This window comes from Athene cunicularia (genome assembly GCF_003259725.1).
Source record: "Athene cunicularia isolate RWA chromosome 14 unlocalized genomic scaffold, athCun1 chr14_part1, whole genome shotgun sequence".
NCBI lineage: Eukaryota > Metazoa > Chordata > Aves > Strigiformes > Strigidae > Athene > Athene cunicularia.
In genome coordinates this window covers 16,726,302-16,741,342 of record NW_020799118.1, presented here as the reverse complement: position 1 = coordinate 16,741,342, position 15,041 = coordinate 16,726,302, and the positions used below count along the sequence as shown (strand labels likewise).

The 15,041-nt window shown below is 55.7% G+C and overlaps 1 protein-coding gene across 1 annotated transcript in view; it reads right to left on the bottom strand.

Moving 5' to 3' along the window:
- Positions 1–13,745, bottom strand: part of NTN3 (netrin 3) — a 25,585-nt gene extending 11,840 nt beyond the window's left edge. The window contains exons 1-2 of the mRNA XM_026859243.1: positions 12,755–13,745; positions 5,570–5,758 (exon numbers count right to left, since the gene is read on the bottom strand). Coding sequence (XP_026715044.1) covers positions 5,570–5,758; positions 12,755–13,721 — 1,156 coding nt within the window. The 5' untranslated portion in view covers positions 13,722–13,745. The remainder of the gene's footprint in view (positions 1–5,569; positions 5,759–12,754) is intronic.
- Positions 13,746–15,041: the final 1,296 nt, after the last annotated feature.

Below are 15,041 nucleotides of genomic sequence, written 5' to 3'. Positions count from 1 at the left end.
CGCCTGCCCCCGCAGCCCCCTGATGTTATCGTTTCCCTAATTTTCACCAGATGGGACTGGTGGGAGCACCACAGTGCTGCTCCTCGGGTCCCCTCCTGCATGGCCAGAAACCAGAGCAAGCAGACTCTAATGCAGATCAGATGCTTCATTCTTATCAGATCTTGCCTGGGACTGGAAACGGACGTCTTTCTGACAAGGATATTTTGGGGGCTCAGCTGTGATAACAAATGGCAGTAAGTAAGGGAGTCTTGGCACGACGTAGTGCTGTCAGAAACATGGGGTCTTTCTTCAGCCATAACAGGCTTGTCTCCTGCCAGGGCGGTCAGCTTGCCCCAGTGAGCCAGGCTTTCCTGGCTCTCCTGCAAACACCCGCCGTCAGGTTATCAGGGAGCCCCAGAGGTCCTGAGATTATGGGATGGTTCAGCCCTAGACTACAAGGAGCAAAGCCAGCAGCGATGGTCCAGTGCTTCACCAGCCTCAGGTGACCCATGGGAACAGCATCACTGCTTTGCCCTGGGGGAGAACATCAGGCTTACAGCCCTCTCTTGAACCACAGTGCTCAGGGATGTTTCAGCTACTTCAGATGCATCTTGATGGCCTCCCTATGCCTACTCCACAGGCCTCTTCTGTGCGGGATTGGCTGGTTCCTGCAGAACTTGGAGGAAGCAGGTGCCTTTGACAAGCTGGCAGGTACACCTCTTGGAAACCGTCCATTGTTTTGTCTCTTTTCCACTAGCAAAGGCTTGGGCTTCTGTTAGTGGGGCTGGGCATGAAGCATTGACCATCCTCATCACCGCTTGTGCTGGAAAAAGCAGCCCGGTGCCACCAGCATCACCCCAGTGCTGCCCTGAATGAGGGGTTCTCACCTCACCTTTGGTGCTCAGAGTGCTCCTAGGGCCACACACCCATCTCCAGCTGTCAAAGTCCAACCCACTCCAGAGCAGCTGGGCAACAAGCTCTGCCAAACTCCCGCTTGTCTGAGAGATATAACTGTGCAGGGAGAGCTCAGAGATCCCTGCAGCCATCACTCCTGCTCTGCATGCACAGTGGCAGTCAGTGCCCTAAAAAATTTATGGCCAAAGGCATGCTTCCAGCAAAGATTTATACAAGCGCTTAACTTCACACGTTGTGGATAATCTCTTGGGCCCCAGCAGCGTACTCCTGGTGTAAAGTCTAAGGATGGACATAAATCTCAGCACAATCAGGATCCAATTCATCTAAGCAGATCCTTCTTCATGCGGTGGAAGAGGGCTTTCAATGACTCTTAATGCTTTATCCGGATTGGCAATTAAGGCCGTCTTGCTCATCTCACATCCACAGCAGTCTTTGGTCTCTGTCAGACCACCCTCTGGCCCCTCAAGCTGCTGTGGTGGGATTTCCTGCAGTCCCATGAGAATCCATTGCTCCTTCCCGTTCCAGGCAGCACTCAGTGCTTACCCTGACCAGTCCCACATCCCACTGTCGCTGCATCCCACCACTCCAGCATCTCCATCCCTCCTTGTCCTGACATGACCCAGAGAGGGGCTAGCCAAGGGACCCCATCCCAGCACCGGGGAATGCAGGCGTTGGGTCACAGCACAGCTCCACGCCTGCTGCCCACACACTGAGCCCTGCTGCTCGCCAGGATCTGGCCCACAGTGCTTGAATAGGGGATTAAGTCACTAGCTTGGAGCTTAACTCATCGAGCTGTGCTTGCCAGAAAGCATGTTTTGCACCTAATATTGAGGGTATTTTTGCGTCTTAAGGCTTAGCTGCTACTGCTTCACCAGTTTTCATTGGAGAAAGCTCACAGTTTACAGCTTTGTTTAAATTATAGGGATTAATGCACAGCCATTCTTTATTTGACTTTTCCATCCTGCAGTGTCCAGCGGTGACGCTGGCTGCTGGCCGGCCGGCGGCTGGAGGGAAAATCTTGACTCCCCACTCGCCAGCCGGTGGCTGAGGGCTCTGCTCAGCTGCCAGCAGGACATGTGGGCTTGTGCAATCTGCAGTCAATAGTTTTGTGCCTATTTCAAAGACGTTGCATCCCAGAAGAGACAAACTGTGGTTTGATAGATATTTAGTAACATGCTTTGGGGTTTGTTTAAATAAAATGTAGTAGTTCCTGGTTTCTGGGCTAGTATTTCACCTCCTGAATATGAAACAAGCTTTGTTCCTAGAGCTGCAAAATTTGCCTTTGCTGGGATGTTCAGCTTCTGCCCTGGACCAGTGCTGTGGTGAATGCAAAGACCTCTGCTGAAAGCTCCAGATGTCAGTTCATAGCAGCTTGATCCATGCCTGCTTTTAAGATCTGCTGTCCTGAGGCTTGTCTTTCCTTTTACTTCTTTTTTCTTACAGGCATGTAGGTATCTGATCTATAGGTACAGGACATATCTTTGGTAAAAGCAAGCCCAAACTCTCTTGTCAAGTCTCCATGTATTTATATATCTCTCTGGCAGCACCAGCTCCTATTCATGATACCAGGCAGGCAGGCAGGCTCCCAGGTGCTGCTCCTGCTCCAAGGCGCTCCCAGTCCCAATGGATCCACCACTGGATAAGTACAAGAAAGAGGTGGAAATTCTCTCTGCTTTACCAAAAGAAGGACAGCCAAAGGAGCAGAAGCATCAGGGATTTTATTATTAACTTGGTTCCCTGAGGCAGAGCCAGGAGCTGGCTCCCAAGACCCAGGGTACTGCCTTTACTGCCAGATCCTCCTCAACATATGCACCGTAGCGGGGGATGGCCCTTGTGCACATGTTCATCTGGCTTGGCTGAACCTTTGCAGCACTTCCAAACCACGGGCAAACACTGCCAGCCCTCCGGAAGCGGCACCCTCTGGACCGGGCTGGCAGAGACCTGCCTGTGGCTTGGCACGGGGACAGGCAGGGGAGGGAGGTTTGTCTGCAACAAGGGACCTGCCACAGCACCCCATTCTTCCTCTCCGCCGCAGCCTGGACATGGCTCACTGGCATTTCTCCTGCACAGCAGCATCAGCGCTTGTCCCATCCCACCAGCTCCTGAGCATCCTGGCATGCTCTGCCCACCTCATCCCCTCCAGAGGAGCCACCTTAAATCTGACATACTTTCCATCACCTTAACGCTCCACACTTACTGCCCTGCTAGGATGGTGGAGCAGGACTTGCTCTGACAGACCACAGGCTGCTGCCTGAATCAGGCAGGCACAGGCAGATGGGAGGCAGCCAGGGCCCCTCTGCTTGCTCCATCTTCAGCCGTGAAAACAGAGAGACCTGTGAATGCTGCACCTGCAGTGTCCCTGGTCCCACAGACTCACACCCAGCTCTGATGCACACACTGAGCCGGGCCGTATCCAGTTACACTCCTCCCTGTTTCCAGCATCTAGCCAAATCCTGCTTGCTTTATTTATTTATTATTACTATTTTTTGGTAAGTGCTCTCTTTCCCGGCTGGGGCAGAAACTAAGACCTCAATGATCATCACAGAGGCGGCACTGGGAACCCCGGTCCCACAGGGAGGCAGACATCTGCAAGGCTTCTATTTTTTTCTTGGGATATTATCAGACAATTTTGGTAGCAAAAGCAGAAGGAGCTGGTGAACCAAAGGAGATCAGAAACCCCTTGTTCAGGGAGGGGTGGGGAGGTTGGGTGCTGCCTGCAGAGGATGCGAGGTGAGGTGTAGGTGGCACAGCCACCCCAGTGCTTGTAAGCCCCAGTGCCAGTCGGGGTGACCTGGGGTTGCCTGTGAGCCCCCAGTGCTCAAGGAAAATCCTCACAGAAAAGGGAATTTTTCTAAAGCTGCCCCAGTCCAGCAGCGTTGCAGCATGAGCCAGGCGCTGCTGCCATCACTCCTTGGCCTCAGACAGAGCCAGGACCCCTCCCAGGAATGGGATGCAACTCAGAATGCTGTGCTATAGACCTTCGGGATGCACGTCTTGTCCTGCCTGCTCCTCTCTCCTAGTGCCTCCCAGTGTCACCCCAAGGATGCTGGCACCTGGCATGGCTTTGTGACCTGGCTGCCACCTGGCATGAGTCCTGTCAATGGGAAACCCCAGATGCTGCCGGGGGGCTGCTGTACCTACAGCCATAGCTGTGACACTGCTTGGCCAAGGCCAAGGGGCTGGGAAGCAGTGCATGGTCCCGTGAGGACATGGGCTGCTGAGATGTCAATTCAACTGCTTGGGTTATTAAAAATGATTAGCTCATCGTGTGCTAATGAGCTGGCTGCAGGCGGGGCTCCCCCTGAAAGTGCTCAGCTGTGCTCCTGCTACCCCCGTGGCATCAGTCAAACATGGGAAGTTTCTCCCTTTGCTCTGTCCTCTCAACCACTCCCATAGGAGCAGGGACAGGGAGAGGCAGGGGCGGCTCACACAGCACAGGCAGTGGAAGGATCTTACCTATTACATCCTGGACCCAAATGAACCATACCTACAAACCACACTAAGGCACCCAAGATGGGAACCCCAAAAGCCAAATCCTTCAGTTCAGGTCTGTGGCCACAAAGGTAATGGTCCAAAACCAGCTTTAGCAGTTACTGCAGGCCCTACATAAACACACTAGTGTCATGTCCTTACAGCAGTGAAGGTGTCTGGTGCCCACATAACTGCACAATGCTCAAGAGAGGGATGCTGCCCTCTCTTCCGAGAGGCGCTTGCAATCTAAGCTGGAAGAAAAGGGATCAGAGATGAGTTCCTGGCCTTAGAGCAGCTGTGGCCAACCTGCCTGCTCCAGCATTTCAGCCTGGATCCCACCAGTCCATGGGGGTGGGCAAGGTGTTTTCTTATCTCAATTTCTTTAGTGAAACTATTATTTTTAGGCTTTACAGAGGAAAAAGGCTCTGCAGAGAAGGATGAGCAGGGAGATATAAGAGAAACCAGATGGGCTTGGCCAGGAGCTGGAGGAGGTAGAGGAGAGGGGCAGGCTCCATGAAATTTGTGACTGGCTGGGGACCTTGCGAGGTCAAGCTGCAGCTTGATGGCTTGGAGACAGCATGGTTCCTGGACAGCTCGGGGACAAGCCACCCGCCCGCAGGCACCGAGAGCTGTAGTGCTCATCATGCCCCCCAAAACAGGTCCCATAGCTGAAATGCACACTGTGGAGTCCTGGACCGCAGTCCAGCAGGGAGGAGGCAACCTCTGTCAGCATCCCCAGCCCCACAAGGCAGGGAAACCATCACGGGTCATTTTGTGAAGCAGCTTGAATGCTTCCAAGCATGTCTATGGCCCAGACAATGTCAGTGTCAGGGATGGGTTTTCAGCACATTTAGTCATGCACTTTCTCCAGCACCTGCCCAGCATCTTTCTGACTGTGGAGACTGTAAATGTGGCTACACCAGGACCCTCCTGGGATGGACCGGGCTTCTGAGAGCCTGCTCACTCCCTGCCTGTCATCCTCCCCATCCCTTGAGGAGGTGCTGGGCCTGAAGTGATGTCCCTGCCTGGTGCCCTTGTGCTGGCAGAAGTGACCAGGGTGACAGAGGCTGGAGGTGCCCTGCAGTTGCCAGTGGGAGCAGCTGAGCTCTGAGCAGAGGGATGGCCTGAGGACAGGAAGGAAGAGCAAGGAGACCAAGAGAGGTTGTATCTCCTGTGCTGCCTGCATGGAGGCCCCCCAGCTTACCTTTGCAGGCCTTGCGGTCTGTGATGGACTTGCTGAGGTCGCGGTAGAAGCCCTCCTTGCAGTAGTGGCAGTGCCGCCCTGCAGTGTTGTGTCGGCAGTTGAGGCAGACGCCACCGCTCTTCCTGCCCGAGAGCTTGTACAGCTCCATGTTGAAGCGGCAGCGCCGAGCGTGCAGGTTGCAGTTGCAGGCTGCAAGGGAAGGTGAGAGGGTGAGGGCTGGTGGCAAAACCAGGGAGACCCCCTGGGTGGGCTGGAGCTGCCCCAGTGCCCTCCACTGCTGCTGGGGGCCGGGCCTGACCGCACCAGGGGAGCGGAACGGGTGAGGCACAGCACGGCACAGCTGGCCCCAACGTGCCGTCCAGATGTGCAGTATCCGCCACCCCACAGGGCCTGTGCCGGGAGGTCAGGGAAGAGGAGAAAGGGCACATGTAGGGACAGGGCACTGCTGGGCTGAAGGCAGACAAGTGTGAGATGGAGGGGTTCAGCTAGGGGGTCCAGCAGTGACAGTCGGGCACCTGCAGCCCCATCATCCCACCCGTCACTTCCCTGGCAGCTGGTTCCCGCCTCATGCCGGGGGCGCGATGGCTTTGGCTCTGCTGCCTCACAGGCTGCCATCCTCAACGTCAGCAGTGGAGCCCCCCAGTTCCTCAAATATAAGGCTCTATCCTGCGTGCATGTGCACACGTAGAAAGAATCGCACACAGCAACCCATGCATGTGCATGCACACGTGTGCTCACAGATGCACACGAGCACACATACTAGCTCGTGTGCACATGAACATGTACCTGTGAACATGCCTGCACACAAATGTGCACCTAAATATCCACATACATTACACATGCACACATGTGCACGCACGCAGATGCGCAAACACCCACACGCTGCTGCATGTGCACACACACAAAAGGGTGCACACTTGTGTGCACAAATACACCCAAACATGCACGCACATTCATACCATGCTCACGTATGTGTATACATACACATGCACGTATATGCACGCACAGATGCATATACACACATACACATACGTGCACAGTCCTGCAAACACACACACACGCTATTTTTTCATTAGCCACAGGAACTGTGCAGCCCCCCCTGCCTGATTCCACGTGTGTGAGATAAAAAGGCAAAGCAATGCCCGTTCCTGCTTAACACTCTCACAAAAAGATAATGGGAACAAGATTTCCTTCGGCAAAACGTGGCGCCCTCCTTCCCCCGTCCTGGCCCCCTCCCCACGCCGGTGAAGTGAGGTTGGGTGAGAGTTTTTCCAGGCATACTGTGAAATTCATTAACGTGTCAGCCCAGATTTAACTGCTTAGGCCTGGCTTGGCGGTCGTGTGAAGTTGCCTCCCCCCCAGCCAGCAGCACTGGTGGGAGCTTCATCCCACGCAGATCAAACGCTCCCTCGCTCGCCTCATCACTCCTGCCTCAGAGACGCTTGGGGAAGAAAGCTGAAGCAAATCCCAGCCCTAAAAAAAGAGCCTTTTTGGAGGTTTAAATGAGTTGAGCAAAAAGTTGGTGCCGGCCTCAGTGCTGCCAGCACCATGTGCTCAAACCTCAGCTCCCCCAGGAGCTCCTCTGCTTTATGAGATTAGTGTAAAAATCACATGGCAGGCATCAAAATAACACTCCAGCATGGTGGTAGGTGCCTCTGGGGAGTTGTGCCTTTTGAGTTCATTATTTTTCCGCAGTGCTGGTGAAAAACAGGGACTTTTGAGGCCAATTCTGACACAGGACTAGGTGCTTGTGGTGCTTGGAAGCAGAGCAGCAAATACTGCCCGCGGTCCCAGGCAGCCTGGGATGCTCCTGTGCCAGGGATGCTGCTGTGCTGGGGATGCCAATGCCTGGCCAGGCTTTGCCAGGGGCAGGAGAAATGTGGTGAAGTACCCCCATATCCAGGCTGCTCTTGCACTCCCCAGATAATGGGAGAGTTTGTACCGCTGTACTGAGGTGGCCACATGTAATTGTGGCAAAGGAACAATTTTTGGAGGGTAGAGTGGCCTTGTTATTCCCTTGCATCACTGAAAGGCCAGTTGGGTCACCCCAAAAGGCAGATTTTCTGTCCTGCTAGGAATGCTTGGGGGTGCCCCCGCAAGCCTCTGGCATCCTCTAGGGCAGGAAAGGGGACAGCAGCCCAGAGGGGAGGCAATGGGCAGCAGAGAAGAAAGGTCAGGTAAATGATTTGCTGCCCTTGGCGCGAGTCCCTCTCTGCCTCCAGTTTAATTGGTGAGAGAGTAACTGGCCGGGGCCTTCTCATGGTATCACCAACTCTGCTGTGGGCTGGGGGCCCTCCCAGTTGGCACGTCCCCATCAGCCCCAGAGCCACCTTTCCTTGGCAACAAGCTGCAGATCCTCCCAGGAACCAGCTTTTGGAGACAACCCTCTTCTTGCTGCCTAGCATCATCCCCCTGCCTGCAGGCAGCAATGCTGCCCACTCTGGGATGCTGATCCCACCCAGGGCCGGGTGTCAGCAAGCTGCCACCAGCTTACCAGGAGCCAAGTCTGGCACAATCCTGGCCAGACAGCCTGAGGACCTGCCTGGGCTTGGCTATGCAGGGCTGGGTGGCTGTCCCCTGCTCAGGGACAGGGGCACACCAGCACGCATGACTGTGCCCTCACCCCCCCGGCGCAGCCATCCAGCGCTAATTGGGGCAGACGGGTCCCCCCTCTTACCCGGCTCAATACTTGCAATGTTTCTCAGCGCTGACTCGGTTGCAAGCTCTGTTTGTCTCCCGTTAATCACTAATTAAAGGCTTGAATGTTCCCTGCTGTTTGGGGTATTAATAAGAATTTAATTGCACAGTTTGGGGCTAATTATCTGGTGGCTTGCTTCCGCCCTTGTACAGTATGCCCAATTAAACAATCATATGATCAATTAAACAATCACAAGATCTAATAATTTGCAATAATAGACTAATTAAACATCAACACCTCGCAATGGAGCAACCTTCTGACCCACTTTTGATGGGATTTGAACCCCTGCCCAGGCCATGGCCGCCCCACAACCTCTTTTCCTCCAGGCTGCTGTGGATGGAGGAGCCTGGGGTGATGGCACGAGGGGGTTGGGGCAGGGACCCTGGCACAGGACAGGCAGTGCCATGCACTGGGCACACGCGTGGCAGATGATGGAGCTTGTGGGGCAGAAGGTGGGCTTGCCGTCCCTACAAGTTCCCTGGGAATAATTAGCGAAGGCAGCCGGCTCAGCGAAACCCTAGACCGGCCGCTGCTGCCAACCCACAGTGGATTTGAGCTACGCCCCTGCTTTGGCTGGAGGAGAGCCCGGCCAGGACGGCGGGGCAGGATGGGGCTGTACCTCCGCCCTGGGGATGGGAACCGAGAGCAGAAAAACCCCTTCCCTCCCATCCACACTGTGCCTCCATCATGGAGAAGGTGTTTGGGGAGAGGGGCCAAGGCTTTAATTTCTTCTGCAATAATTAGGAGAAGCAGAAGCAGAGAGCCCTCCCCGAGAGGCTGAGAGCTGAGAACAGGGGTGCGAGGGAAAGGCTGAGCCACTCCAGCCCCATCCCACGAGGAGCAGGACTCAGGATGGTCAGACAAGTGTTAATCGCCTCCATCTCAGTGATTGCGTCCCCGCTGCACCCCGGATTCGCTGCGATGCTGCGCCCCATGGGGAGCAGGTGCCCAGACAGAGGTGGTGGGGGGATGCTGCCTGCTTGTCCACCTCCAAAAGCAATCACCTACCCCAAACCACTGCCTCCTGCTCTCTGTGGGGAAGGACCACAGCTGGTGCTGCTGGGAACCCACCAGTCTCCAGCACATCTACTGGAGAGAGGGCAAGGAGCACCCTGCTGCGGGGGTGCAGCAAGGGAAGGGGCTGCAGATGCGACTGACAAGAGGCCACTGACAGAATGGATCCTGCTCCATGGGGTACAATAGCCCAGGCCAGCTCACTGGGGGATTTCTGAGATAATTTTTGCATAGGAAGCACTGAGGTAGAAAAAGAAAGCAAACATGTTCAGGAAGGGGCAGAGGACATGGGGAAAACACAGGGGATTTTCTAAACCCCATCCCTGCTCCAGGGATTGGTATTTTCCAGCGCTGGCATCCCGGATCAATTACCACAGACCCCCAGCCCAAAGCAGAGGGAAGCAGCAGCCAGCAAGGTCTTCCCAGGAGAGCGCAACCCCTTCCCCGCCAAACCCCCGGGATCAAAGCAAGCCCCGTGCATTATCCCAGTGCTCTGGGGAGCACTCCCGCCGTGGCGGCCACAAAGGGAACAAGAGCTCCCGCATTACCAGCGAGTGCATCAATTACTTTCAGTGGCTGCCCTGTGGTAATCTGCTTCCCCCCTTCCCCAGGCCGGGTGTTTCGGGGACAGCCTGCTGAGGGGGTGACCAGGCTGCCCCAAGCAGCTCTGCATGTGCAGGCAGGGACTGGCAGCAGCGGTGGGAAGGAGGAGGAGCAGGTCTGCAAGAATAAAGCTGATGCATGACATGGCGGGGTTTTGGGATTTTGGTGATCCTGCTCCCTCTGGCCACTCTGCAGGAATTATCCTTCACTGAGCCTGACCTGGGCCAAAAGCTGGAGGGACACAGAGATGAGGACACATCTTTCTCTTTCCTGCCCTCCTCTTTCCCCTGTTTTGGGCAGAGCACACCAGCAGGTACACAGAGCATCCCAATATTGGCAGGACAAGCTCCCCGCAGGACAGGCAGCCCTTTTGGGGTATCAGGAGAGCTCCTTGTGCCTGTGGACTGGCACTGCTCTCTAACCACCGGGAAGGGGGCCACGCACACTGTCACACAGAGCTGACCCTGTGCCCCCTTGCCGAGCCAGCAGCATGGCAAACCCACTGTTGCTGTCCCAGCTGCAACATCCCCAAGCCCGCCTGCTTGCCAAAGTCATGCTGACTCCCATAACATCACAGCACAGTGAAGTCCCCACAAATGCCACAGCCACCCTACAGCAGCCATGGTGGGGTCATGGCCCATGCCAATGCTCAGACCTCAGGTGTCACTGGGTTGTTTCCCCTCTGCATTTCCCCACATCAGCCAGAGGCAGAAATTCTTGTGAAATAGGAAAAGTTTGTCCTCACCTCCAGCTTCATGGATGGATGACCCAGCACCATGACATGGTGCAGGACATCAAACTGTCCCCATGCCAGAGCAGGTAGAGACTCCTGTGCACTGGAGGGGGACAAACTCCCATGCAGCGTGCTGGGGAGCACAGAGCCAAGAGGTGACCTGAAGCTGTACAAGCCCCATGGTTCCATCCAGATCCACTTTTGTGGTGCTGCAGACCCCCAGCCCTGCCCCTCAGCTGGCACTGGGCTACCAACCTCCTGCATCCATCCACCCTTCCCCTCCTCACCCCTCCCCAGCCACACATGACCATCCACCACCACGAGCCAGCATCACCAATGCCCAGCTGCAGGACAGAGTCCGAAACCCTTCAGCCCCCAGGCTGAGCAAAGGGAACTTCCCGGGCGGCCTCTCCTTTTAATTGGTGCTAATTGCTGCGTCTGTTCGTGCTGGCTGGGGAGATGTCATTGTTGAAAGGCACAGAGGGGAAGGCTCGGGGAGCTAATCCAGCTTTCAGCCACTAAGCCCTTCGGAGGCGGGTGATGGAGAAGCTCTTTCAGGTCCCTTCAGAGAGGGCACAAAGCCCGAGAGGGGAAAGGGAGAAAGAAGGGGCGTGAATCAACAGGAAAAACTACTTTCACACGCAGCTCGGGGAAGGGTCTTTGTGCGCGGGGCTTGTCAGGGGGAGCTTGAAGGGACCGCACTGCGCCCTCGCCTCCTCTTCTCTCCCTCGTTTATCTTTTCAGCCCCATCTGCCAAAAGGGTGAAGAATCTGGGGGCAGGGATGCTTGGGAGCACGGCCCTGTGAAGCGGGACCCTCACCCTACAATGGGTAAGACGGATAGGCAGACAGGAGATCTGCAGATGCTCCCTCAAAATAGGCCTCCCTCCAGTTTAATCCGTTTTGTGCCAGCAGAGCCACCTCTGCTACCAACCCACTGCTTCATCGGGGGATTCAGTGGAGAGGGTCCCCACAAGGGAGGCAGCCAACTGGGCTGGGGTCTTCCTTTTGTCCCAGGGGGTTTCTGTGGGTTCACCCACCAGTCGGAGCCCTCCCCTGCCTGACCTGCTGGCAGCTGGAGGCAGTAGCTGTGGGCAGGGTGTTGAGGGGATTTTTTTCTGAGCTTTACTCCAAACCCATCTTTCTGAGTGGGAAAATGCAAGGGCTGTCATATTCCCACAGAGTGTGAGGGTGAGGTGGTTTAAAGCACTGGCTCCGGCACTTGCTTTGAATTCTCTGCTTTTTTAGCCAGTCTTAGAAGAAATCCACTGTAACATAAATATATTTAAGCCAACAGCTGGGATCTCAACAAGACATCGATTACAAATACTAACAAGTCCCTCTGACCTCTGGCACATCCACAGCCTTTCAGGGCTGATGAATGGTATGGCTTTCCCTTGTATCCATCCTCCTGCCACCCTCTGAGACACAGGCTCCAGTCCAGGAGGAGTGAGAGGCTGTCTCCCAGACCTTCATAGGGCTCTGGGATCCCCTAACCCCAAATCAGGACAAAAGGCAAAAACCTCTAACAAAATCCCACACAGACTCATAACCAGGACAGCCAAGCAACGTCATTTTGATATTTTGGAAATGTTTCATTTCGATGACAACATTTGTAACTCATGGAAACCTTTGCAAGGACAAACAAGCTAAAACCACCATGCAAAGCACCATGCCAGACCAAACGATAAAATGTTGAATCAGGGTATCTCAGGTATTTCCTCAATCTCTACCAGGTTTTGCTGCCTGCTCCCTACCCCAAAGCACATCTCTCAGGGGACTGCCATGATTCCCCTTCCCAGGCCATTGGCAGCTGCACAAGGGAAACACCCCCAGCCAGGCATCCCGCATCCCACGCTGAGGTTTGCTGATCAGCTGGAAGACACTGCTGATTTTTTTGGAGGGTTTTGGGGCTTTTTCTCGTTGACAAACCACTGCACCTCTGGGGGGACACCTGCAGCAGAAACAGGGCAGATGCTGGATTTGAGTCTTTCCTAGCCCTTCAGTGAAGGGGATGCTCCCCAGCATCTCCACACCAGCACACTCCATCATTTTGGCTCAGCACCCATCACTTCCTCACCCAGTGACCTCTTTTAGAGTTTCAGCCAATGAAAAAGATTTATTTAAAAATCACTTACCCAGACATTCATTGGCCTCACGGGCACTGGCCCGCTGCCAGGGTCGGTCATAGTGGAAGGGCTTGCAGCGATCGCACTCAGGACCCTCTGTGTTGTGCTTGCAGTCACACACCAGCTTCTGCTCCTTGTCCTTCACGCAGCGTGCCGCGTGCCCATTGCACTTGCAGCGCCCGCCAACCTGCAGCTCCCCCACTGCATAATAATAGGGGGTTGAGCTAGTGCCCCCCTCCTCCTCACCGGTGTCTCGGCTGCCCAGGTCGCGGAAGAGATGTGGGCGGCTGAAGACCACACGGATGTCGGTGGCTGTCACCCAGTCTTGGAGCACAGGGCTGCTGTCAAAGTCCTGGGCGGAGGGTCGCCCGTCAAGGGTGCTGAAGGCGATGAGCCCTCCGGTGAGGGGGTAGAGGTCGGTGAGGCCGTCGGTGCAGAGGGCCTCCTGCTCATTCTGCTTGGTGACAGTGGCTTTGCTGGGCTTGCCATAGATCTTACGGCACTGGGAGGAGTAGTACTGGTAGGGCACCCAGGTCTTGCCATAGTCCATGGACTTGAGGATGGCAGTGGACTCAGGCCGGGGCGAGCAGAACTGGAGGCTGACATAGACCACCTCGAACTTCTTGCCAAGAGAGAGGGTGAGGGTGACATTCTGGGGTGAGTGGTGGAGGGTCTCCGAGCGCCAGCATGTCATGTTGGAGGCAGTGTTGAGGTCAGTCAGGTAGGCAGGCGGGTGGGCTCGGCGGGGGTCTGAAGCATTGCAGTGCCGTGTCGGGGGCTTCCCGCACGTGCTGGAGGCTTGAACCTCCTTCCCGAAGGCAGCGTTGACAAATTCAGGGATGCAGCGGCGAGGAGCACCACTCTCATCGTAGCAAGGGTCTGGGGGGGTCTGCTGGGCCACAAAGGGGTTCACCGTCTGGGAGAGGCCCAGCATGGCGGTGGTGAGGAGCAGGCGCAGGAGCTGCAGGACCTCCATCCTCCTGTGGTGAGGGAAGCGGCTCTGCCCTGGAGTGAGAGCAAAGAGAGTGAATGGTGCCAGCAGCCTTGCTGGGAGTGGCACAGCCACGGCACAACTCATGCAGGGATGCTGGTAAGGGATCATGTCTGGCCCTCAACCTGTGCCCACCTTCCCACCCCACATCTACCGATGCAGCTTCCTGGGAATGGGGCAGAAGGCAAATACTTCGAGCAACCTTGTCCACACCAATCCCTCACCACTCATCAGCAGGAGTCAGATACCACAGGAAATGGCAAAAGAAGCTGAGCTTTGGAAGGAGGAGGGTGAAATCAGGGTCCAGCTTTCCCTGGCCTCTTACAAACTGTCTTGGGGGTGACAGGAACATTCACGCCTGCTAGTAGCTCTGGCTGTCACGCACAGTTCAGAGACCCCTGTCGCTGCACAGCTGCCAATGATTGGTGGTGGGGAAGTGTTGGGGAGACCTTACAGCTGTGACAGTAGCTGCAAACCCCAAGTTATCCAACTGCAGCCTAAACCAGCTCCTGCCGGCACAGGAGAAAGGAGCAGCAGTGAAAACACCTTGTGGGGACACTGCAACACACAGGAGTTTGCTAGGATGAAGGCCTGGGACTCCTGAGTCCAGCACCACTTTCCATGCCACAGCCCCAGCAGCATCCTGCTGGCCATGGGCATGGTGGCTTCTCCAAGTCCCTCTTCTCCCTTCAAATCCCACCACCACACTACCAGAGTATTCCCACTGGCAGAAGGGTGTTGTTCTGTCCTCAGCCCCAAGAAACCCGGGTCTGGGTCTGGCCTGTCTGTTGATGGAGGGAAAGGCAAGGACCAAATACAGGGCTTGGCTGGGCTCCTTTCCTGGCAGCCACAGCACAGGGCCAGGGGATGCTGGGTGGCTCCCAGGGAGACATGACCCATCTCCCACATTGCTGCCTTGGAGGGTGGAAGAGTGACTGGAGGTCATGACCCCTCCTGCCAGCTCCAGCTGCAGCAGGAGCATCCCACAACATGAAGATCGGCCATGCCCCATCCTTCGCATCCTGCGAATAGCCACAGCTCACTCATTCGCTAGAGAACGGCCCTGAGAGCTGCAGCTGGCAGCGGTCCCCTGAGGTGCCCAGCTGGGCAGGTGGCGTCAGCCCTGCCATCCCACATGCTTGGCCGTGTGCTGCCCGCCCCAGCCACCAAGCCGATTCCTCTGTCCTCTACCAGCCCGTGCCACAGCCAGGGTGGGTGGAGGGGATCCCCCATCATGCTCTCTCCCACTAGTAAACCCTTGCAGGATGACTTGGGTTTTGTGCTTCACTCTCAGGAACGAAGCCC